This window comes from Talpa occidentalis, unplaced genomic scaffold (genome assembly GCF_014898055.3).
Source record: "Talpa occidentalis isolate TD23 unplaced genomic scaffold, MPIMG_talOcc4v2.1 talOcc4.11, whole genome shotgun sequence".
In the NCBI taxonomy this organism is placed as follows: Eukaryota; Metazoa; Chordata; class Mammalia; order Eulipotyphla; family Talpidae; genus Talpa; species Talpa occidentalis.
In genome coordinates, this window is record NW_023601104.1 from 13,664,335 (window position 1) to 13,689,825 (window position 25,491).

General features: G+C 38.5%; 1 protein-coding gene across 1 annotated transcript in view; it reads right to left on the minus strand.

Annotated features, from left to right (window-relative positions):
* Positions 1-24,397, minus strand: part of SPG11 (SPG11 vesicle trafficking associated, spatacsin) — a 70,661-nt gene extending 46,264 nt beyond the window's left edge. The window contains exons 1-17 of the mRNA XM_037502390.2: positions 24,119-24,397; positions 21,905-22,086; positions 20,601-20,825; positions 18,990-19,191; positions 14,370-14,507; positions 13,736-14,184; positions 12,255-12,400; positions 10,327-10,459; positions 8,333-8,488; positions 7,791-7,966; positions 6,447-6,623; positions 5,335-5,406; positions 4,879-5,006; positions 4,071-4,246; positions 3,207-3,420; positions 2,214-2,417; positions 629-735 (exon numbers count right to left, since the gene is read on the minus strand). Coding sequence (XP_037358287.1) covers positions 629-735; positions 2,214-2,417; positions 3,207-3,420; positions 4,071-4,246; positions 4,879-5,006; positions 5,335-5,406; positions 6,447-6,623; positions 7,791-7,966; positions 8,333-8,488; positions 10,327-10,459; positions 12,255-12,400; positions 13,736-14,184; positions 14,370-14,507; positions 18,990-19,191; positions 20,601-20,825; positions 21,905-22,086; positions 24,119-24,372 — 3,139 coding nt within the window. The 5' untranslated portion in view covers positions 24,373-24,397. The remainder of the gene's footprint in view (positions 1-628; positions 736-2,213; positions 2,418-3,206; positions 3,421-4,070; positions 4,247-4,878; positions 5,007-5,334; positions 5,407-6,446; positions 6,624-7,790; positions 7,967-8,332; positions 8,489-10,326; positions 10,460-12,254; positions 12,401-13,735; positions 14,185-14,369; positions 14,508-18,989; positions 19,192-20,600; positions 20,826-21,904; positions 22,087-24,118) is intronic.
* Between the last annotated feature and the right edge of the window lie 1,094 nt (positions 24,398-25,491).

Consider the following 25,491-nt stretch of genomic DNA (forward strand, 5'->3'; position numbering starts at 1 on the left):
ACAAAATGAAAAGGCACCTACTGAATGGGAGAAAATATTTGCAAATATTTGGATATTGGTTAATATCCAAAGTATCACTTATACAACTTAACTGCAAAACCACAGTTTGATTAAAAAATGGGCAGAAGATCTGAAAGGACATTTTTCCAAAAAAGACATAGGTAGAGTCAAAAGGTAAATGAAAAAGTGCTCAATATCACTAATTATCAGGGAATTGCAAATAAAAACCACAATAAGGTATTACCTCATAACTGTTTGAATGACCATTATCAAAATACAAGAAATAACAAGTGTTGGCATGTGTTAGAAAAGGGAATCCTTTTGTACTGGTGATGGGAATATAAACTGAGGCACTCACTAATGGAAAATAGTTTGGAGGTTCCTCAAGAAATTGAAAATAGAACTACAGTATGATCCTGATGGGAAAGGGACATAATCACACATAGTATCTGCTCCAAGTCTGGCTTTTCTTGGCTGGTGAGAAGCTAACACTTTTGGTATTCTTCGAAAGTTCGAGGCTAGATTATGGTCAGATATTTACCTACAACTACAAACCACATCATTTATTTAACGAGTTCACAAGTTAAATATCATTCAACAGATTAGTTACAGAAGTATTTATGTTTACCTGTTAAATTTCTGGAAACTTGTCGACACTGAACTAAAAATTCAAACCAAGGGTGAGCTTCATGTAGTTCTTTTTTTTCCAAAAAGGGACAATTTGGAGGACTAAGTCTGTATACATAAAAACAAACTCTGATTAACATACAGGATAAGACAGACAATTAGAACCATCATGGTGATAACTAGCATAAAAAAATAGGTGCTTGGAATTAAAGTAAACATAATATTCTCTCACTCTTATATTGTGTTTTCATATTCCTATTATCTAGAAAAAAAGTTTAGAGTAATAACATTAAAGTGTGTTTACTGCTATGACTAAATTTTACTAACTCTACATAAGGTTGACAGTTATACTTTAAGATACTTTATATATTATTGTGTAACATTTCACTTTACAATGAAAACTTTTTAGCAATTTTAAACTTAATGAGATGTGTTTAAAAGCCTTTATACAACAGGCCTGATGAGTTACGCTTCAGAATAGGTCCTCTGAGAACAAAGCTTTTAAATCTGTCCACTTGCTGGTAACCTCATCTAAAACAAGCCTCAATGATATGAACAAGAAATAATCCTGTTAAAATTCCCAGTCTTTACTACACAAAATGAAAATGTTTTCATGGTGCATGAATGTTGTCTCTAGAATCAAACAAAGAATTAAATCTCTATTTGTCAGTTACTAGTTGAGTGACTTAATTAAGGCACTTAGTCTCTCTCAAAACCCGAGTTTCCTCATCTGTGAAATGGAGATGGTAATGACCACTCTGTAAGATTTTTGCAACGATTAAATGAGACATAATGTAGTAAAACACTGACTACTGCAAAGAACACTGCAAGCACTCCTATTAGAGTCCACTACTGTCACTGTTATTATTGGCTCAACAGTAATCAATCCTGGCCAGAGAGAAGATTCTGCAAGTTGATCTCTATCAATCTAAACAAATTTTAGAGTATATTCAACATACCTCGCAGTGACTATGAATTTAAAGTTGTTGAACAATTTCCTGATATTAAAAGTACTAAAGAATTTCAAGTAAATCTTTAGAATGTGGCTCTCAAACTTATAAAGAATTTTTTTTAAAGACTGATTTATTTATGCATACAAGAACTGGGGTGTAAGCCAGAGATGGGGAGTGGGGTGGGGTGACAGGCTTCACCAGAGAGAGTGGGGAGCAGACAGGCATATCTACTGAAATTCACTGCTGAGGGGAGCAGCAAGCAAAGCCGGAGAGGTCTGCTGCACCATGTGGGTTTCTCCCTGGCCAGCCAGGTATCAAATTCACGCTCCAGTAGCTGCAATAGCTGCACCAGGGAGGCCCTTAAAACAGTTCTTTCTTATCTCTAGTTATTTAAAAGGTTAACAGAGGTGTTACAGAGTTATCATCATCAAAAAAACACATGTACATTTAGTTGAATATAGCACTGAACTAGAAGATTTATCATGTTTTGTGGGTGGTGGTGGTTGGACAGGGAGACTATTTCAAAAAGATTCCTTATGTGAATAATGTTTTCTTAAAAGTGACATTCAGAAGTAGTATGAAAAGAGGAAATGTGAAAGTCTGCTTAAGGACAGATCAGTTCTCAGTACTCACTTGTAATAGTTGAGATAGACATAAAGAAGATACTGCAGACTGTTTTCCAAACAATAGAGAATGAAGTGAGAATGGAAATCCCAACCTTCTTTGGACCTGTAATTTTGAATAGGGAGAGTATCTTGCATCACACCCCCAATACGGTTCAGTCTTAAGAGAAAGAGTTCGAAGTCTTCAAGTTCAGATGTAAGAAAAATCCCATTCCTATTGGACAGATTTAAAAGATGGCAAGTTAAAAAGCTGCTAGATTCCGAGCAGACCAAATCACTTTCATTATTTCAGTCTCAACTACTCAAAAATAAGTGCTTGCAAATTAAGACTGCCAATTCTTTATATATTCTGTGACACATATAAACTTAAAAATCAATATACATGTTATATGTCATTAACTTTCCTTACATTATTTTGATTGTTTATGAAAACAGATGAAATTGCTGATATTGAATGATTTTGACCCACAAAAATGGCAAGTTGATATAGTTTGATCTAAGATAATTATTTTTAGAAATAAAAGTTTAAAATCTTCACTTACTACTTCAAAAGCTACCTTCCTCACTATTTCTTAATTCAAGAGTCTTCTTTACCTTAAGGTCATACCTTGCAGAGAGGTACAGAGATAGAACTGAGAAAAGTGGAAGACATTACAGGATACGAAGGTATATTAATTTCCATTCTTGCCACATGGTCTTTGTAATATATTGACATTATACACAAAAGCACAGTATATTGTTTTGGGAAGAACCTATACCTAGTACTTGAGAGCTTATTCACTAACACATGATGTTAAGTGCATATGATTTAAAAACCTCAACATACTATAACACCCTTTAGAGACTTTAAAATTTAAGTATTTTACTGTGTCATTTATATTGTAATAAAAACTGGAATTTAAGTATGAAACAACATTGCGTTGGATTTATGACATTTCAAAGGAAAAATGATACCATTATTTCTTACTGCATTTCCTTTTATTCATCACCACAGTTATAATACCTGGCCAGTTTATCTAAAATTTCATTCTTCATGTAGTTGTTGCAGCAAGTATTATGATCAATAACCTCAACAGTTAGAGGGGGCCACTTGTTCTGCTGAAGTGAAGCATAACTATTCTGGGTCTGAAATTCCCCAATCCACAAGACAATGTTTAACCAATCATGGCGAGCTGTGAGGTATCTCCAGAGGGCTTCAGGGGAATATGATTTGTATTCTACAGTAAGAAAAAAATACATTTTAAAATGGTAATGAATTATGGTTATTGGCACATAATAAAACAATCTGCACAAATATAAAAATGATTTATTCAGACCCTTTGCTTCCTTTATTATTTTTCTCTTTTGTGTTGTTCCTCTTATAATTAATACTATACTATAATGGGAGGAAGAGCTAAATGTTGATTCTCATTATCACATAAAACATGGTAATTAGCTGTGTATTTCACTTAGTTTTTCAGTTCTTTTTTCCCTTTTCTTTTTAATATCAATAAAAACTTTGGCTGTAATAATAAACATGAATTTGACTCTCTATGGTTTAATATGGTTATTCCACAGAGCCCTGATGTGATATAGGTAAGACTATTTGGAAAAGACAAAGAATGTCACTTGGAAGCTGGGATGAGAACTTTTAGTCTTGATAGCTCAATTCACTGAACTGTATACTTTTTCTCTTTCATTGTCACATTATTAATTCCTTACAAAATTGAGGTATGAGGTCTTACTGCAATGACTCACATTTTAAAGCAACTGAATTATTTTTACCCAAAAGGAATTCTAAAATGGAAATACATCAAAATATCCAAATAGCAATATCTAATTTAATTATCACTCAGTTATGTTCAGATTTCATGCTCTTAACACTTGCCTTCTGGACTTGTCTTAGAGAGCAGGATGGATTCTTGTGTTTGTGGATTCCACCACTGCGCCCAATTTAACACAATTCTGTGTTCCTGTTGGTTAAGTTTCTCTTTATGGTCATACTTCAGGAATGAATCCAAAACAGATTTATGCTTGAAAAACTCTTCTTCCTTTAACCAAAACCTAAAAAAGTGACATCTTTTTAATTTTAGAGGAAAAAGCAACATTCCTTTTCATCTGCCCAAGAACTTTCACTCTTGGGGAGACTTTGTAATTTAGTACTTTTAATTGTGTATTTACTATGTTAAAAATATGTATGATTGGGGCCTCCCTTGTGGCGCAAGGGGTTGAGCACACTATAAAGCAATCCGCAGCCCCTGCAGCATGAGTTCAATCCCCTGCCAGCCAGGAAGAATCCCACATGGCGAGGCAGACCTCTCCTGTCTTGTCCGCTGCTCCCCTCAGCAGTGTATTTGTCAGTCTGCCTGTTCTGTTCCCCACTCTATCTCTGGTGGATCTTCTCACCTCCCCCTACCTGTATCTCTGGCCTGTACTCCAGCTCTTGTATGCATAAATAAATAAATCTTTAAAAAAAAAAAAGCAATCAGTGTCCCAAAAAAGTTTAAAAAAAAAAATATATATATATATATATGTATGATTGTGCAAATACTGAAACAACAGGAATCCCTTCAAGTTTTACCTATAATGGGAATGTAAGTTCAGTTCCATATAAAAAAACTTGTGTTCACTAACAATTACAAACTAAATGTGATCTACAGTATTCTTCACATGTTATGAAAAGGTAATGAGACTACCTGGGAAAGGACTGGATCTGCAAATTTTCTTGGACCTGTCCCGAATAAAACTTCTCAACTTGATGCACCATGTCTATAGTTCTGTTTTCTTTTTCAGAAAGGTAATTTTTTTCTTTTAAGATTTCAACCTTGAATAAAAAGTAATTAAGTTAAAGGAGTGACCGCACAAAAATCAAGCATTTTGCAAAACAAATGTCAGGAGATTAAATGCCATTCAAGAACTGTATTTAAAAGTTTTGAGTAAATGTATATATTCATACAAATTTTCCTTTGCCAGAAACGCTAAACAATTATTTTATTTTTTGAAGATTTACAAATTATGAATAATAATTTTAAAGACAAAAGAGTTGTCACATTTTACTTACTGGATATTAGGTGAATATTCAAAGAATTTATTTTGAAGTTTTACCAAAGTTTTGCAGAAAATGTAACCTACATAGTCTCACCTTTACCTACCAAAAAGTCCCGTATATTTTTATCAGTTGTATAGAAGCATATCTTGAGCAATTGCTCTTTTACATCAAAGCCCTGTAACAGACACATAAAATTTAAAAACCTTAGATTTTGTAATGGAGCTATTTTTAATGAAACTTATGTTGGATACGTTAGTACTCTATTATAGACAAGTATCCAATTAGAATTCCACAGCATTTCTTGTGAACATTCATTTCCTACTCTCTCATCACACATATTTATTGCTTATTTCAAAAGTTCCTTAAGCATTTTGCCAGAGCAAAGGCAACATAAACAACAATTTAAGGTAATGCCAGGCTACAATGGCACCAAAACTATAGGCATCTGTTATTATTGACTTGAAAACAAAGGTCAATGCAAACAACAAACCCTTACATGGTTCCACTCCTTGCACCTCTAGAAAGTCATCACAGGCACAACAAACCTCTAGAACCTTCCCTTCTTGAAGAAGTAAAATCAGAGAGCATGAAACAAAGGTATATAAGTCAATAGAAATTTCTTTCCTTTTTTTATAAAATATTATTTATTTATACACACATACATACATACATACATACATACATACAAGCACTGGGTACAGTCAGAAGTGCGGGAGAGTGAGAAAATTCACCAGAGCCAGAGCGGGGAACAGAACAGACAGACTGACGAAATACACTGCTGAGGGGAGCAGCAGGAGAGATAGGTCTGTCGCAACCGCTGCGCCACCCAGTCAATAGAAATTTCACATGGGCATGTAGGTGTCACATGAATAATACAGATTGTTCCTGACAAATAATGCAGTCTGGTGATTCTATCACATATGTCAACCTTCTATGAGAAACACTGCCTCCTCTTAACCAAAGTGCCAAATCTATGGAGAGCAGATGATAGAAATTCTGATCAAGAATCTTACTCTAAGAAAGTTCTCGGTATCTAAGAACATTTCTCAATACTAATAATGCTACTATTTGCTACTAAAAGTGACATAAAATTTTTAGTTTGTGATACAACTATGAATACAAATCAATTTTTCTCTCAGAAAAATGGCATGAAATACAGACATCTCCTTTTACATTAGGGAATTTAAGATCAGGTAAACAGATTATGCCACTCACCATATTCTTCAAAAGCTCAGAGGCTTCCATTATATTGTTCTTCTTTAAATTGTCAAAGACCAAATCTAGGCCAATTCTAATCAGTTCCTCAAGATTTTGAGCAGAATGATTGTTAATCCTGAAAAAAGTTTGTGCCTCTGGTATTTTGTTGTTTAAAACGGCATTGGCAATAACCTCCTTAAAAAGGGAAGAAAAACATTTGTTTTAAGTTCCTTTTTATTTTATTACCAAGATGTATAATGTTGTATACATAGAACCTAGCAAGGGACTTTTGTTGAAAAACTACTACTGGACTTGAAAGAATAGAAAGGAGGCACTCTTAATCATGGCTTTAGAAGGGTCTGTTAACCCCATTAAGAGAAGAGCAAAACTGTGTGTATGTATACATCCTATGTATCCATACATCCATATACATTTTTGGAGACAGTCTATAGTTTTCATCATAGTGACTATAATCTTCCAAAAAGAAAAAAATCAGTGTTTTTGAGAGAGAGAGCAGGGAGCAGAAATGGACCACTGGAGAACTGTTAAAAGGGGAAACTGAAAGAGCAATCTGTGAAGAGACTGGGGAAAAACTACAAAAAAAAAAAAAAGGAAAATTAAGTAATTTTTGTCTAGAGAATGAATAAACAATACAGAAAACGCAGCCACACAAGGTATTTTCTATCCTTCCATCTCAAGAACAGTAGTCCTGGGAAACTGGCAGCATCTTAACCATATCATTTCATTCCTTACTGATTCTGACTGTCTGGGTTAAGCTATTTTGACCTTTGTCTTTCCAATGCCAATACGTTCCATGTGGGTGGAGGGATTCTTCCAGTCTGTAGTCATGAAGAGACCAGCGCACTTAGTGTTAACTTCTATTATGAAAAGAAGGACAAGTAGAAGAGCATTGAAAATTTTAACTGGATAAATGTCTTAACTAGAATCTGAGATAGGACTCAAATTCTGTTATTTCAAAGCAATGATATCATTTTAAAAAAATTTCCTAAGATCAAATCACAAACAGCAATTGGATTTAGCCAAAGTTCAGCCAGAATGCCTAAGTCCAAAGTGCCAGGCCCTAGCTGTTGAGGAAGTATTGCTATGGGAGTTTCACTTCAAATGGTTTGGGGCCTGGTGTTTGTTGCTGGATCCAAGTGGGCAAATCTGGCATTAAGTGAGGGAGCCTGACTGTTCTAAATTAAATAAACGAAGCTGTAGACAGAAAGTTAAAGACATATGCAAAGATCCCAAAATCTCTAAACTCTACTATCCTTCTCAAAGGTTCTGAATCACAAGTTTATAGATTCTAAATTCTGTTATTCTATTATATTAAAAGAAGTGATAGCTACTCTTATTTACCTCAATGCTGAGTTTCTCCCATACATTGCTCTCCTTTACTTTGGGGACATCTTCATTTACAACATGTTCCTCTACAGCATCTGTTAACTTCCAAGGAAACTTTATCATGAAGGTTCGAAGTTCATTAATGTATTTGGTCAAAATGTTCACTCCTTTCTGTAGATATTCATCTAGCTCTATGGAAAATATTAATGTGCCAAAGAGAGAGAAGATTATAAGTTGTTATGAAGAATTTTACAAAACGCCAAAAATTCAAATTTTTCAGTTTTTTCAAATTTCAAAAAATAAATCTTTAGGGTTTTCCCTATTTACAAGCAGCTGCTCTGTGTTGCAGTATAACCCTTTTTATTTTCTTCACAATTATTAGTCCTAGGCCTTTCTGCCAACTTTCCCAGTATTAAACCATTTCACTCACTCACCTACATAGTAACTTTGCCCAAATTTAGCAAATTGCACTCTACTAACTTACGTTCTCATAAGCAATAAAACCACGTATGACACAAGAAAGCTACAAGTGACTCCTTCTTTGCTGTTACTCTTACCTTTATTGTGAATAAAAAGTTCCTTTATTTGTTTGTTCAGGAAGGACAGTGTAAGATTAAGCAATTGTTCAGAAAAGTGTTTGCTTTGGGTTTCAGAATCACTTTCTCTAATTGCTGAGCAAAGTAAATCCAATGCAGGTGTCAGCTCTTCTACATCTGAGAAGGAACCAAAGAAATTAACATGAAGAACCACTATACTCCCAATAAAATAACATAAAAAAATACCATGCTACTAATACTTTTAAATATTAAATAAGAACTAATGTATTGTTTTTAAAAAGCTTATAGAAGTTTCTTGAAATCTTATTAACTCCAAACTTTAATGACTCTTAGTACCAGTTACTGTTTACTGGTATTTCTAGTACTGCTATTTTGCTTGCACCGACTATCTTCAGTATTTTACTTGACGTTTTATAAATGCTATCTCATTTATTCCTTTCAACAACCTAAGAGGTGGGTGTTATAGCCCTTTTTCCATAATTGAGGAAACAGTGGTTCAGAGAAGATAAAGAACTTGCCCAAGCTAATTTAGAAAGTAAGCAGAGCCCAGCCTCTCCGGTGGCACAGCAGGTTGAGCGCAGCGCTGTGAAGCTGTCCGCAGCCTCTGCAGCCCAGGTTCAATTCCTGGCTGGCCATGGAGATACCCACATGGCGCAGCAGACCTCTTCTGCCTCATCCACTGCTACCCTCAGCAGTGTTTTCAGTCCATCTGCCGAGAGAGAGGAGCCCAAACTGCACTCAATTGAGAAGATTTTTTTAAAAAGAAAATTCTAATCCCTATCTTCAGTGAGAACATATGCTGCACTGATGGAAAAAAAGGTTGTGGTCCTCCCCAGTGGCGCAGCGGTTGAGTGCTGGGCTGCGAAGCTGCCCGCAGCCTCTGCAGCGCCGGTTTGATCCCCGACCGCTGGCGAGGGTCCCACATGGCGCGACATGCCGTGCCCTGCCGTGCCCGCTGCTCCCCTCAGCAGTGTATTTCGTCAGTCTGCCTGTTCTGCTCCCCGCTCTGGCTCTGGTGAATTCTCTCACCCTCCCACACTTCTGACTGTACCCTGTGCTTGTATAAATAAATAAATAAATCTTTAAAAAAAAGAAAAAAAGAAAAAAAGTGTCATTTTCTCATGTAACTAAAATACAAATTGATAAAACTTTCCTAAAAGACACAGTAAATTATGTTTAAGAACGTAAATTTTATCTCTTTGACCTAGAAATTCCATTATCTAGAAATTTGTCCCAATAATTGTACATATGTGAAATTATATACACAACGTACACACACTGTGTATGTCTGTAATCAATCTAAAGTCTAACAGGAGTTTGGAAGGTATGATAATGCCCATATAATGAAATTCTATGCTACCATAAATAACAAGTATATCTATTAATATGAAAGAAGTTCATAATAAGTGGGAAAAAAAAATGTCATAAAACTGTACATACAGGGGAAAACACTATTCTACCCTTTTAAGAAGGATATTTTTTATTATCCTATCCTTCTAAGAAGATTTGCCTGGCTACCTGGTCCAAGAATAAAAGCTAGGTTTCCTATCTATTAAAAAGGAAAACCAAAATCTTGAAAAGAGGTATTGGTAATGTAGCAAAAAAGCAGATGAATCAAGCCGAAAATTCTTATAACAATTCCCAATCCACAATTCAGCTGGCTACATTGTCATTTTACATCTCAGACAACTGCAAGAGTGGACAATTTTGCAAATGAATTTTATTCTCTTTTGAATAAAATTCTCTTGAATTTGAAAGACCATCTCTTTCTCATGTACTAAAAACAGAAATCATTGTACAGTAAATGAACCACAAACACTTCACTTTATTATGAGAACATTAATAGATTCTTACAACTCAAGTTCCCACAAAGTATAAAAATCTCATGGCTTAGTTTTGGCAAGTAAATAACCAATCAGAAAATACAATAATATTTTGAAAGTGACTGAAAAGATAAAATGACATAAATGTATACGTCTCTTTTTTCTACTTACTTCTTAAATATAAATGGGATGGAAAGTGATCAAACTCTTCAGTTTCAGAAGATTTTGAGGATGGATTCAAAAGATTTTCCTTGCTTTTCAAAAAGAAATCTACTGTGTCCAGCTGACGATTTTCTAATCCAGCCTGAAAAGGAAGAAAAGCAGGAAAAAATTACAATAAGAAAAATTAAACTACAAAAAATCAGGAAACAATTACAATTTTTTTAAATTCTAGAACTTAAAATATTGAGACAAAAGGAGATACAAGGTTATCTTTTATCTAAAGAGGAGAGTACCTGAATTCTAGTGAAGATTCTTACAATGATGATAAAATCGGGGCAAGTTTCTATAACATTTCTGCACCTTGAGTTTCTACTTCAGTAGAAACAGATTAGATTTAAAAACCCTTCCAGTACCATTCTAAAGCCATCCAAAAACTAGGGGGATCTTCTTGGGGATCAGGCATATCTGAGTAGCAGCCACAGAAAATAGAGTAGCCTATAATGTCTAAAAATTTACCATATGGTTTTTCTCATTTGTGAAATACAAACAGCCAAAGAAAACAAACACCTTGAACTCTGTGAAAACTATGGTTGTTGCCAGCTTTGGGGGTTGGGGGGAGGGTGTGGTGGTGGGGGAGAAAGAGAGGGTAGAGAGGGTAAGAGGATAGTATATTGGCACTGGAGCTTTGGTAGAGGGCAAGTAAAGCATGTACACATGTTGAAGTGTGAAGTTGTACTCTCCAACTTTTAGATTTTTGTAAATGAATGACAAATAAAATTTTTTTAAAAATTTAAAATGCAGCAGCCAAAATAGATGTCAATTCTTCCAAACTTAATAGGCAGATTGGATAAAATCTTTTTTTTTTTTTTTTAAAGATTTATTTATTTATTTATTTATACATGCACTGGGTACAGTCAGAAGGGCGGGAGGGTGAGAGAATTCACCAGAGCCAGAGCGGGGAGCAGAGCAGGCAGAAGGACCGAAGTACACTGCTGAGGGGAGCAGCGGGCGGCAGGAGAGGTCTGCGCGCCATGCGGGACCCTCCTCCGGTGGCTGGAGAGCAGCCAGGGATCGAACCGGCGCTGCAGAGGCTGCAGGGAGCTTCGTAACCCAGCGCTCAACCGCTGCACCACCGGGGAGGCCCAGATTGGATAAAATCTTAATCAAAATTCTAATAGTTTTCCATGAAACTTGATAAACTGAGTCTAAGACATGGAAGAGGATAAAGGGAGAAAGAATAACAAAGACATTCTTAAAGAATAAGGTGAGGGATGTATAATTAAGACAAGATAGAATTGGTTGAAGAATAGACAAGGGCCAATGGGACAGCATACAGCCTCAAAACAAACTTGTGCATGTATGGAAACTTGATACATCAGACATTTCAGCTAGTGATAATAGGAAGAACTTTTACCCTAAAATAGTGCTGAGACAAATAGTAATCTATATGGGTGTGAAAAAGGTCACTAAATAAAATAAAAATAAATAAAAATAAATTAAAAAGGTGTATGTCTAAATAGACATTTCCAATGGAAAATAATTATTATTTTTTTAAAAGATTTATTTATTTATTTATACAAGAACTGAGGTACAGGCCAGATGCGTGGGAGGGTGAGAGGATTCACCAGAGACAGAGCGGGGAACAGAACAGGCAGACTGACAAAACACACTGCTGAGGGGAGCAGCAGGCCAGACAGCAGAGGTCTGCTGCGTCATGTGGGACCCTCGCCAGCACGCAGGGATAGAACCCGCGCCGCAGTCTGCGAACAGCTTCACAACCCAGCGCTCAATCGCTGCGCCACCAGGGAGGCCCCAAGATAATACTTCTTTGGAGGGTTAGGTTAAATGAATTCTCCTAAGTCTTTAGTCAAATAATGATCAGTCAAAAAATGACAGAAAACAATCATGCAAAATTCTACGGACATATAATTTGTTACCTCTAGCGCATGTATGGGGATGGAGCATCTACCCCAACCGTTGAGACGGCAAAGAGAGTCCACAGTGCTGGCGCTTCCATGTATCATCAGTCTATTTAAAAATTCCTCTTGAGTCAAACCAAACAAAATCAGAGAAAGTCCATTTTCTACAGAAAAAACAAGTTAGCTTTAGTAAATTGTAAGGATTTAGGTATCAGTGTTAGGAATTAATTTGAAATTATTCAATAATTTAGCTCTATAATTACAAATATATTTTATTGGACATTGAGCACCATTGATGATGTTTTAATGTTTTTAAAGAAGAGTTTTTTTTGAAACACTAAACACAGCTAAATTCTTCTAAGAGCAATGCATCCTACTAAATGTCACTTTTCATTTGATATTACTTTTGCAGTATCAACATCTGGAATCTAGTTTTTTATAGAGATGTCACATTGATGGTTTATGAAAATAAAAGCATGCTCTTGACATACAGAAATAAATGATTATCAAAATTTGAAAGTTGAAGAAAAAACATGATTAGTTCAATGATAATATTGAACAGGACGTTATAGCATAAATGCTGAATGAATGAATTTCAGAAATATCAAACCTAAATGCTTACAGGAACCAAGGTGGTGAAAGAAGCGTAAGAAGAACCTAACGAGAAAGAAAATGGCTCACCTAACAGAACTGAAGTTTAGCTCCAAACCATTGAATTTTTGCAGGAATGCAGATCCAGTGTTGCCAGATCTTACCATTTTTTTGCTAACAGGTAGAAATGCAGATTTTGTGTGAAATCCTCTAATTTTTCATGTTTATAAAAAATAAAATATTTTTTAAAAAAGATTTATTTATTTATGCATACAAGAACTGGGTGTAAGCCAGAGGTGTGGAGGGTGAAAAGATTCACCAGAGGCAGAGAGGGGAACAGAACAGGCAGATCTACTGAAATACACTGCTGAGGGGAGCAGTGTGCAAGGCAGGAGAGGTCTGCTGCACCATGTGGGTGGCTCCCTGGCCGGGGATCGAACTTTTGCTACAGTGGCTGGTGATACCTTGATAGTGCTGTCCTTAACTCCTGCGCCACCAGGGAGGCCCCAAAATAAAATCTTTTTAAAAAGCCTAGATAGTGCAAGCAAACAAAATAAATCTACATTCCACACATGGCCCACAAGCAGCCAGCTTGCAACCTTTGCTTGTCCACACTGAACTCAACTGAATACTCCCTGGATTAAAACTAACTTTTGTTACTCTCAAACTTTCTCTGACTTAGTATATTAGCATTTAGCTGAGCAGAAATAACCTTAATTAAAAAATTGAACATGAGACCTTACTAGGAGTAACACCTAATTTCATGCAAGATTAAATTTTGAGGTGAGAGTGGGAACTAACACAACTAGAGCAGCAAAAATAAAAAAATACAAGAGCACTTTTGTGAAATACAAAAGTTAAGAAAGCATACCTCTCAGCAATGGCTGTTAATCTGATACAAGGCTCACCTGTCAAAACAAGGCACAGTTGTTGGTCTCCACTGCTGTCTACAGGAATACACTTTTTGCCAAGAGGAAAACACTGCATGGCCTGGGTCTCCAAATCCCAAAGGACAATGGTGCAACCCGTACTTTCCACTGCCCAAGTAAACAGAGCAGTGAATCCTGTCACAGACAGACATTTAAGCTTGATGGGTTCCTCTTGTTCATTGATGTGCATGATCTTCCATGATCTTCCAGGATCACTGGTCTTGGTATGGTATTTCTGTGTAAAATTATACTGGCTGTGCATTACATCCTGGGGAGTGGAGGTCCAGCCTGGCATACTAGTTCTGTTGTTACCAGAATCTGGGGACTCCACATGCAAAATATCCTGAAACCATGGAATGCCATGGGAAACCTCCAGTTTGGAGTTCTTTAGAGTTTCATCCAATGATGATAACTGGGCTTTCCAAGACCTGGAAGATAAGGTAGAATTCAACTATTATTGTCAAAGGAACTAAGCAAAATAATAAACCAGGCCAAAGATCTTTTTAAAAAAAGCATTTACCTCTGAAAAGATCTTTAGTGAAAAAGTATGCTACTAGCATGGTGGGAAAAAAATGGTAGTAATAAAGTAAATCCAAAAAGGAGATTTCTGTACCTATCAACTTGGAAGGAAAAGTTGGTCAGTTTCATGTTGTAGTCAGAATTAATAGGATCATCTTCATCTATCCCCTTGGGTACTTCAACAGGAAGGTCTTCTGGAGTTCTTTCACGTAGTAGGTGTCCTGGGTATTGCCTAATTTTAAAATGAGATCCAAATAAAAAATAATGACCAAACCCAAATCTGTAACTGCTGCTCCTGTTAAAAATGGGGTGGGAGGAGTGTTACAGAGAAGAAATAGTATGCGCAGTAAGTTTCCCTAAACAGAATTCCTTATCTTCATTGCTTATGGCAGAGTGAAAGTCAACCTCAAGAGAATCTGATCCTTAAGAACAGTTAGCTCATATGAAGAAATAGGTGTCTACTATACTGCAGGTGTTATGATGAAAACAACATAAATCATCTTATTTAAACCTTTCAACAACCCTATGAAGTAAATAAACCCCAAGCAAGTTCAGGTAAGAAATGACAGTGGTATGGATCAGTGATGACAGAGAAATTAAGAAAGGAAGACAAATTCAAGAAACATTTATGAGAGGCCTCCCTGGTGGCCTAAGGGTGAAGTCTCAGTGCACTATCACTGTTGAGACCTGAGTTCAATCCCCAGTCAGGGAGCTAACCCACATATGGTGCAGCAGACCTCTCCTGTCTCACCCACTGCTCCCCTTAACAGTGTATTTCAGTAAATCCATCTGTTCTGCTCCCCACTCTGTGTCAGGGGAATCCTCTCACTCCCATCACCTCTGGCCTACACCCCAGGTCTTCTACAAAATAAATATTTAAAAAAGAAAATATTCATGAGGTAGAACCCCTTGGTCCTGGTGATTAACTCAATGTTGATCTAATATATATGAGATTAGCGATAGAGGAAAAGGAGAGGAAATGGAAAATGGTGCCTGAAAAGGAAGAAACAGGATCCTGAACACACAGGGGGATTTACCTTCATAGGAGGGGAACTATCTCCATTAAAATAGGAGGGAAGACAAAAGAGATGGGGCAGGAAAGTGGGTTTCTAATGTAATGTGAGTAACTAAGGAAGCTCCCATAAGATGGGTTTTATTTTCTTTATAAAATAGGAGGAGTCCAGGGTAAAGGAATAAATAGAAGTTTAAAAACATTGCTGTAAAGAATGTGCTCATGGAAAAAACACAAATTTTCCAGGCAATCTTGAGACCAGTGGAAGGTAGTGAATGTGAACTTAGAGTAGAATCAATTTTCCCTTATGGTTGTCTCACAAGTGCTCCATTGTATGGGTGCAGACACTGAGAAGGCAGAATTTAAAGAAAAAAAAATTTTTTTTTGTCAGACCAAGTGCTACCACAGGGCAGAATTGAAAAGTTTAGAGCGCACATAAGAAATGGTGGGCCCCAGAAACTAAGCTGAAATAAAGGGAAGTGAAGACAGAAGCAGCCTCAAGGGTAGGTCAACGAAGGGGAAATCCCAATGAAATCAGATGACAGATGAAGTATGTGTACTTAAGTGAGGTGTTAGTTTGGGAAACTGTGATCAGAAAGATGTACTGAACAGTGATGTGGGGTGAGAAATAATAAAATGAAATTTGAAATAATGACAAAAGGAATGGAGAGCTAAGGTAAAGTGAAAGAAAAAGTCACTGATAATGAATTGAAAAAGCAAACCATGCTAGAGTCCTCAAGGAGCTTACAAACTCTAGAGAGACCAAGAAAAACTTAGGGAAATAATTTAAGACTATAATTAAGTGCTCAAATGTAGTTCAAAGCAGAAGTGCCACCGATGTTCGAAGTGGAGAAAAATTATAAAATGAGTATAAAATTACCAGCAGAAGAGATTTCAGTAAGGAGAGTCTTCATGAAAGAGGTAGATTTCAAAGAATGAACAGAACTTGGGCCTCCCTGGTGGCTCAAGGGGTTAAGACGCGACCTATGAAGCTATCCGCAGCCACTGCAGCACAAATTTGATCCCCAGCTGGCCAGGGAGCAACCCATATGGCAAAGCAGACCTCTCCTGACTTGCCTGCTGTACCCCTCAGCAGTGTATTCCAGTTGATCTGCCTGTTCTGTTCCCCACTCTGTCTCTGGTGAATCCTCTCACCACCACCCCCATCTCTGGCCTGTACCCCAGTTCTTGTATGCATATTTTTTTAAAGATTTATTTATACAAGAACTAGGCTACAGGTCAGATGTGTGGGAGGGTGAGAGGATTCACCAGAGGCAGAGCAGGGAACAGAACAGGCAGACTGATGAAATACACTGCTGAGGGGAGCAGCGGGCGAGACAGGAAAGGTCTGTTTCGCCATGTAGGATCTCGCTGGCTGGCCCGGATTGAACCCGCGCTGTGGAGGCTGCGGACAGCGTCACAGTGTGGCACTCAACCAACGGTGCCACCAGGGAGGCCCAATAAATCAATCTTTAAAAAAAAAAAGAATGAATAGGGGGCCTCCCCTGGTGGCACAGCGGTTGAGCGCTGGGCTGCGAAGCTGCATGCAGCCTCTGCAGCGCCGGTTCGATCCCCAGCCCCCAGCGAGGGTCCCACATGGCGCGCAGACCTCTCCTGCTGCACCTGCTGCTCCTCTCAGCAGTGTATTTCGTTGATCTGCCTGCTCTGCTCCCCGCTCTGGCTCTGGTGAATTCTCTCACCCTCCTGCGCTTCTGACTGTACCCAGTGCTTGTATGAATAAATTAGTAAATAAATAAATAAATAAATCTTTAAAAAAAAAAAAAAGAATGAATAGGACTTGATAAAATAAAAATGGGGGAATGATATTGCATGTCAGGAAAGAAAAGCTAGGGCCAGGTGACAGGAAAGATAAAAATACTCAGATTTCAGGACCTCCTTGGTGGCACAGGGGTTAAAGTCTCAGCACTGTCAAGCTATCGCCAGTCACTGTGGCATAAGTTAGATCCCCAGCCAGGAAGTTAATCCACATGGCGCAGCAGACCTCTCCTGTCTCACCCACTGCTCCCCTCAGCAGTGTATTTCAGTAGATTCACCTGTTCTGCTCCCCACCCCTCCCCCACCTCTCTGGCCTAGACCCCAGTTCTTGCATGCATAAATAAATAAATCTTAAAAAAACAAACATTTCAGAGCAACTCCACAGAAATTATACCAGTTTAAGAGCATTCATGTAAATAATTAATAGACACCACTCAGTTAGACGGGACAGATTCCCAAATTTACTACAGGGAACAGAGCAGTAGCTCTTTTTTGGCTGATGTTACAGTAGCTGAGTTCAGTAAAATCTCAAAGGAATGTGCAGGTTACTCTCTCAGAATGTCCTTGGGTCTTGCCCATTCACAGGACTCGAACCTAACACTTAAGGGCCAAAGTAGCTGAGTAGACTTTCCTTCCTTCTCACCTGTAAAATTGTTTTCCAAGGTGGATGACAAAGGGGGAACTCTACAGATAGAAGGTACATTTTAGTCAGTAAAAGCGTTGTACCAATAACAAGCACACCAACAGAATTTGCTAATTATTCCTGCTCAAAAATTTTTTTAAAAAAAAGCATTAAAAGCCTACTTAAATTTTAAAAATCATAGCGATAAAAAAGCTTTAGTAGGTAGGTAAAAATGGAGTTACCCTTTTTGGTGACATGAATAATCAATAAACCTCACCTAAGTATAGTATAATCCTAATTACTCAAGGATTTGTTTATCTCATCTCATATTAAATTGGGACCAAAAACCCCCAATATTTTTGAATGGCCTTCAATACTGGAAGTCATAAAATATAAAATGGCCTACTTTTATTTTCCTTTTTTTTTTAAAGATTTATTTATGCATAGAGGAACTGGGGTGTAGGACAGACATATTGGGGGGTGAAAGGATTCACCAGCGACAGAGTGGGGAACAGAACAGGCAGATCAACTGAAATACATTGCTAAGGGGAGCAGTGGGCAAGATAGGAAAGGTCTGCTGCACCAAATGTGGGTTACTTCCCTTGCTGTAGCGGTGATAGCTCTGAGATTTAACCCTTAGGCCACCAGGGAGGCCCCCAGACTGGCCTACTTTTAGATAAGCAAGTTGCAATGAATAGGTTCTGTGTGTGGACGCACATATACTCTCATATATACCATCTCCACTCAAACGTTACAAAAGCAGAAGCAACTAGAATATCTAAATCAAAAAGCATCACATGGGGCAATCAATTTTTGATAATTTAGATAGTCACAAGTTTGGTCCCTTCAAGGGAAAGGGAAACACCTGAGAAAGTCCTCAGCTGGAGAAAGCTAGCTTAATATATCTTGTCAGACTCTTTTGAGAGAATAGTGATACCCAAAGCATCTAGGACCCTGGAATTCTAACACCAAGTAAACGCTATTTCTCTTATACCCTAATGCGGGGTGAGAAGTGAGTAGATACTGTATAATGGCCAAAGACTTTTAAAATTTTTCTTGATTACTTTTTTACTTAAATGATATTAGCTATATATAATAGTATATCATATAAATCAAAACCAAAACTTGATATACAAAGTGAAAAGGGCCAGAGAGCATTTGCACAATTACTATGTGGTAACAACCTTAATTATGTAGTATCTAGAACATGATCTAACTGAATAGAGAAAACTGGTAAAATAAAGCAAGCTAACAAGTACATTTTTAACTCTTCTGGTCCTTAGAAATCCCAATAGTCTACATACCTGAAATACAAGTTTAAGTTAAGAGCAACTGCAGAGTTGGAGGAGCTGACAATCACTGCAACATCTAGATCTTGAGATACTTTCAGCGAAGAAAAGGAAGAAATCTTGGCTGGCTCCTGTTGCTGCTCATTACACATATCTTCTTGGTGAAGTGCTAAATCCACATGAGCTACATGTGTACCATCCACGATGTCAAAAATATCTTTGAGTTAGAGTTAAAGAAAATGCCAGTCTTAAGTATGCCTGACCATTTAAAACACAAGACAGGGTAAAGCTATAGACTTCATTACTCCATCCTTGTAGTAGAGTAACAGAAGATAGAACACTAAAGCAGCCTTCATTTTAGTAACCAGGTGATTGTGAAGTTAGTAGCTCAATAAGCCACCTGATAGAATTCATTCAACAATAGTTAGTGAATACCCACTCCGTGCCAGGCCCTCAGACACTGCTAATGTTTCCACAGAGCTGCCCAAGAGAAATACAATGTGACTCATTTGTCGTTATAAATTTTCTAGTAACCTTATTTAAAAAGTACAAAGAAACCTATTTTTAATATATCCCATTTAGCCTACCAAATTATCTCAAAATGTAATACAAAAATTTGAAATATTTTCAAATTTTCATTTCAAATTTCAAATTTTCAAATGAAATATGAAATATTTTCATTTGTTATGTAAGTGTTCAAAATCTGGGATTTTACACCTAAAGCACTCTCAATGTGAACATTAAATTTTCACTGGAAATATCTGATTTGTATTTAGACTTCATAAAATTTACATTTAAGAACTTGAAACAACCAAAGTTGTTCTGTGCATATTTAAAGTTCTCTAATAACTGAATCAAGTATCAGCTTTTAAATTTAATATAAAGTGAAGAATTCAGTTCCTTAGTCATGCTAGCCAATTTCAAGTGCTCAGTAATCATATACCTATTGACTACCATGTTGGACAACACAACTATATAACGTGGCAACAAAATAAAGTTAATCTAGTATTTTACAATATTTTTACCAAAGAAATTTTAGTACAGGCTATTGATTACCTAAAACAGAAAAAAAACATTCTTCAATTAAAAAATGAAAATTTTAAAGTCATAAGGGATCATTTTTCAAGTCTTCAAAATAATTTTGATGATGAAATTTAGATTTGCTAGAGAAAAAAACCTGTAATATTTTCCAAAACCAAATCTAAAATGGTTAAGCAAAATATGATTCGCTGATATGACAGAATTATCTTTAGAGATAAGAGGTAATTTATATTCATATATAAAAATGTCTCATAAGCAAGCACCCAAATCCTTCCCAGAACAAGTGCAAAATAGATTATTTAGTGAGCATATTTTGAACAAGTGAGTAATGCCAAGTATTAGAACACAATAACTTGGATGATTATAACCATGATGAAATATATGTATATACTAGAAAATATTTAAATGAACTATAAGGCAATATAATTGGGTTTTAAGTTCATGAAAACTTTATCCCTGAAACGTTTTACTGAAAAATTAACCATTTTATCTACACCCCAGTCCCTAAAACTACCAGCTTAAAAGTGCTCACCTTTCTAGGTATTGTTCTTCTCTGCCAATCGGATCTTTAAATGCCAAGGATACAGATCCAGCCCAAACTACTCAAAACAAAAAGAATTCCTCTGCAGAGCTGCGTGTCAATAATCCTATCCACTGCCTGTGCAGGCAAGGGTAATGTGAAACAGTTGAGTACTCTAATTTCAGCATCTCTTTCAGGAAATATAAGGTGTAGGATGATACATTTGTTGATGAATAGCAAGGATGTGTTATTTTGAAATGACAGAATTTTCAAAAATAATATGGAAGTACCTATAAAACAAAAGGATATTATTTCAAACTCATGGATCATACAACCAGTAAAAAGGATTTTGTAAACATAACATAAACAAATAAATCAAAAAAGCAGTACATAACTTAGTTCAACTCTAGCCAATTATTGCCAATACACCCATCTAAGCATGTGGTCATTGGAAGGTAGATAAAGGGGTAAATAAAGATGGCCTAAAATGTCTCTGTCCCTTCTGTTTGGGGCCAATCTGATAGGAACCAGAAGATTCAAAAAAGCTTATTTACCATCGGACCCCCCCCCACACACACACACAAAAAGCAGTTTGTATGGGTGAGGAGTATGTTACTGCCTTAAAAAAAAAAAAACTCTGAGTATTCTGATTTCAGCTTCCAGCAGCCCTCAGGAGAGGACATATCAATAGTAAAGAGCTCTGTAACCAGCCCAGACCAGCACTGTCCAATAGAAATGTAGTACCTGCCACAAATGTGAGCCACATGCTGAATTTGAAATTTTCCAGTTGCACTGAAGAAACAATGAACAAATAAAACAAACAAAAACTCTCAGAACATAGCAAGGTAAGGGAGGTGGGTAAATCAAGTAAGAGGGGTCAACTATATAGTGAATAGTGAAGGATGGACAAGACTTTGGTGGCAAACATAACATAGCATACAGAGATACTGATTTATAATGCTGTGCAATTGAAATCTACACAATGTTATACGCAATTGTTACTTTGGTGAAAAAAATTTAAGAAAAAGCATTAAAGCACTTAAAGGTGAAATTAATTTGAATACATTTTTTATTTCACCGCATCCAAAATATCCTATCAACATGTAATTAATACAAAAAACCATTAATGAGGCATTTTATTTTTTAGCACTAAGTGTTCAAGCTCTAGTTTGAATGTATGTACTTGACACCTGAAGAAATTCAGTATCCATATTTTATGTGCTCAATAGCCCATGTGGCTAGTGGTTACAATAATGGACAAGGCAGATCTCTCTCCCTGATTTCACCTCTGTAAGAACTTTTTTTGAAATACATAAAGTTATATAACGTCAGATGTAAAAGTACTGCAAGACCTCCTGTAAATACTTACTGATATTGTGATCTTCAATAAGCTTTTGTAATGTCTCCTCACTACAGCTCCACTGAACGGTTGCATCACATCTTCCATCTTTCAAATTAAATTCATATATGAGCAGTTCATAATTTTCACTAACAGCGAGCAGTCTGGGCTTGTCTGCTGGTGTGCTGTTATGAGAATCCTCCCATACAAAGCTAAGAAAAAAGTTTATTATAGCCTATATCCACAATAATTTTTTTTTAAAGCAGTTTAATGTCTTTTATTTATTTATTTATTTTGAGATTTGGGAACTTTTATTTATTTTTTGCCAATTTCTATGTAATTTTTTTTTTTTTAAGATTTATTTATTTATTTATACAAGCACTGGGTACAGTCAGAAACGCGGGAGGGTGAGAGAATTCACCAGAGCCAGAGCAGGGAGCAGAGCAGGCAGAAGGACCGAAGTACACTGCTGAGGGGAGCAGCGGGCGGCAGGAGAGGTCTGCGCGCCATGTGGGACCCTCCTCCGGTGGCTGGGGAGCAGCCGGGGATCGAACCGGCGTCGCAGAGGCCGCGGGCAGCTTCGCAACCCAGCGCTCAACCGCTGTGCCACCGGGGAGGCCCTCTATGTAATTTTTTTTAATTTAAATTTTATTTTTATATTCTCCATACAATTACAATCCCCTTATTTTGACCCCAATCCCTCCTTTCCCCGCCCCCCACTCCCCATAGAGTGTCTCTGGTTCATAGTTGTTTGTTGATTTTGCTATATCCACAATAATATTTAACAACAAAGGAAAGGGAAAAGGGTAGAATGAACAGAGAACAGTTCTTTAGTTTACTTGGAAGCATCAACTCTACACCCAACTTAAGTGAATGTAAACTTCTTTAGAGTGTCCTGCTTCTTCCCCTTTAGCTTCCTTCTTGATAACATAAAAATATAGGAGTGTGTGGTAAAAAGGGGATAAGGAGCAAGAAATGATGGTTGTTTTATTTATCCTAAATCCTAAATATTGTTTAAAGGAAATGTCAAGATCAAGTTTCAACAACCAATATGGGTATTTATATGAGGTGGTGTTCACAATGAACAAAACAGGTGTTTGCTAACTTAAGTACTTTACATGACGTAAGAAAAGTGGTTATTTGTATTTCTAAACTTTGAAGAATCAAATGGTGTATTATAAAATGGCACTGTTCAATAGAACTTTCTATTACTCTGTGTCTATTTATTTGCACTGATCAGTACAGTCATCAACAGTCACATATGGCTACTGAGCACTTGAAATGTAGGTGCTGCAAATGAGGAGCAAAATTTTAGTTATATGTGGCTAACAGCAACTATAGAGGACAGCACAGTTACAGAATTTTTAAAGCAGTACAGATGTCAATGTGCTGCAGTGGCTTACAGGAGCGGGGGAGGGGAAGTAATGCTGCTACACCTTCAAATAAAATTTTATTAAATTACATTTTAAAAATAAGAGCCCCAAATCTGAAAACAATGCAACGAGATGAGGCAACAATGCTGATAAACTTTCATCTTTAAAAAAATTTCTCTATAGGGCCTCACAGGTGGCACAGCGGTGGAGCACTAGGCTGCGAAGCTGCCTGCAGCCTCTGTAGCACCGGTTCGATACCCAGCCACCGAGTGAGGGTCCCACTTGGCGCACAGGCCTCTCCTGCCGCCCGCTGCTCCCCTCAGCAGTGTACTTCGGTCCTTCTGCCTGCTCTGCTCCCCGCTCTGGCTCTGGTGAATTCTCTCACCCTCCCGCGCTTCTGACTGTACCCAGTGCTTGTATAAATAAATAAATATTAAAAAAAAAAAAAGACACTGCTTCTAGGTGAACATAAGTGCTTAATGTTGAGTGAATAAACAAACTACACTTTGTCCTTGAAGGAGAAAAAAATAACACCCTTAAGTGAAGTAAATCGGTAGTTGTTTCAGGGACAAGAAAAAGGTAGCAGGAAAATTCCACTTAGAAATGACCCCGGCTGGCATCTTTCACGGAGCGACACGCACAGAGCGGGGTGCAGGGTAACCCTCTCTGGGGGGGACCAGGGGCAGCGCCTCAGCGGGCCGCGCTCCCCGCCCACCCGGAACCCGGAAGCGAGGCCGCGCGCCGGGAAAGGGCGCCGGGCGGGAGCCGCGCGGTCACCCCTCCCGCTACCTCCATGTCAGAGGGCAACAGTGGGACCAGCCAAGGCGAGGGCCCGAACTTCGCAACCCTGCGCAGCTCCTACAGCACTTACTGCCGAAACGGGCCGTCCAGGCAGCAGCCACCGCGGCCCCGGGCGCCCGGAGCCAAGGAAAGCACCTGAAGGCTGCCTGCAGCCGTCAGACTCCCCAGAACCTCCTGTTCTTTGTGCAACTTCGCCCGGGATCCCAGGCGCCCGCTTGCGTCGGCGGGCACCGGCACCAACAACATCGGTAGAACCCGCTCCATAGCTTCAAAGCAACAGCTACAGCCGGCGGCCGCACTTCCGGCCGCCTTCCCCGCAGCCATCTTGGTCTGGCCCTGTTTCCGGTCACCTGCGCGTAACTGCGTCGTGGGCATGCGCAGTGCGGTAGGCGCGCTGGCTGCCTCGGGACTCGCCGGGGCCACCTGTGGAGCCGGCGCCCGTCAGACCAGCTACGCCTCACCTGCGTGTGCCTCAAGCCCACTGCAACTCTCGTGACATCCTTGCGGGCTTAAGAGGCAGACTGTGGTGGCTGCTCTCACTCGGTGACATCATCCTTTGCTTTCTTAATCTAGCTCCCTTGTTAGAACCCGGATTCCACCTCTCTATGCTTTTCTTGAGGTACTTTATGGTGGTTTGTTTACAGGCCCGAGGGTAGTGCAGCGTCCTTGATTGCGTGAGCGATGAATGGTGAGGTTGTTGGCCTGAATGTTCAAGTCGTATTGTAACAGGGGGGGTCCCCAGGAAAGGGGGAGGTTCCAGGCTCCCTGCCCCACCCAAATGGAGGGTGGAGCTGAGCAGGGAGCGAAGAAGCTGCTGAGGAGAATGAGGAAGGAAGGAAGCAGGATGGAGCCAGGAGACCTGGAGGAGGCGCATGTTGCCGAGAGACACATAAACTACACTTGCCCTTTGGTCGTAGACTGGGTGACACAGATGTGGGTGAGACCCGTGGGGAGGTAACCATGGTGGTTTTTGTCTTGATTTTGCTCTTTTCCTTCGGAGCTTGTCTGGTTGTTTCTGACCCTTTTCTGTGGGTCTCCACTGGAGGGTGCTTTAGACTTGTGGCAGGCTTTGAGGCCTTGCTCTGGGCCAAGCCCATTTGTTTTTTGTTTGTTTTTTTTTTTTATTTATACAAGCACTGGGCACAGTCAGAAGCGCAGGAGGGTGAGAGAATTCACCAGAGCCAGAGCAGGGAGCAGAACAGGCAGACTGACGAAGTACACTGCTGAGGGGAGCAGTGGGCGGCTGGAGAGGTCTGCGCGCCATGTGGGACCCTCCTCCGGTGACCAGGGAGCAGCCGGGGATCCAACCGGTGCTGCAGAGGCTGCGGGCAGCTTTGCAACCCAGCGCTCAACTGCTGTGCCACTGGGGAGGCCCGGCCAATCCCATTCGGATGGAGTTTTACCCACCAGGGGACGGGTAACATTGGGTGCTTGATTCAGAAA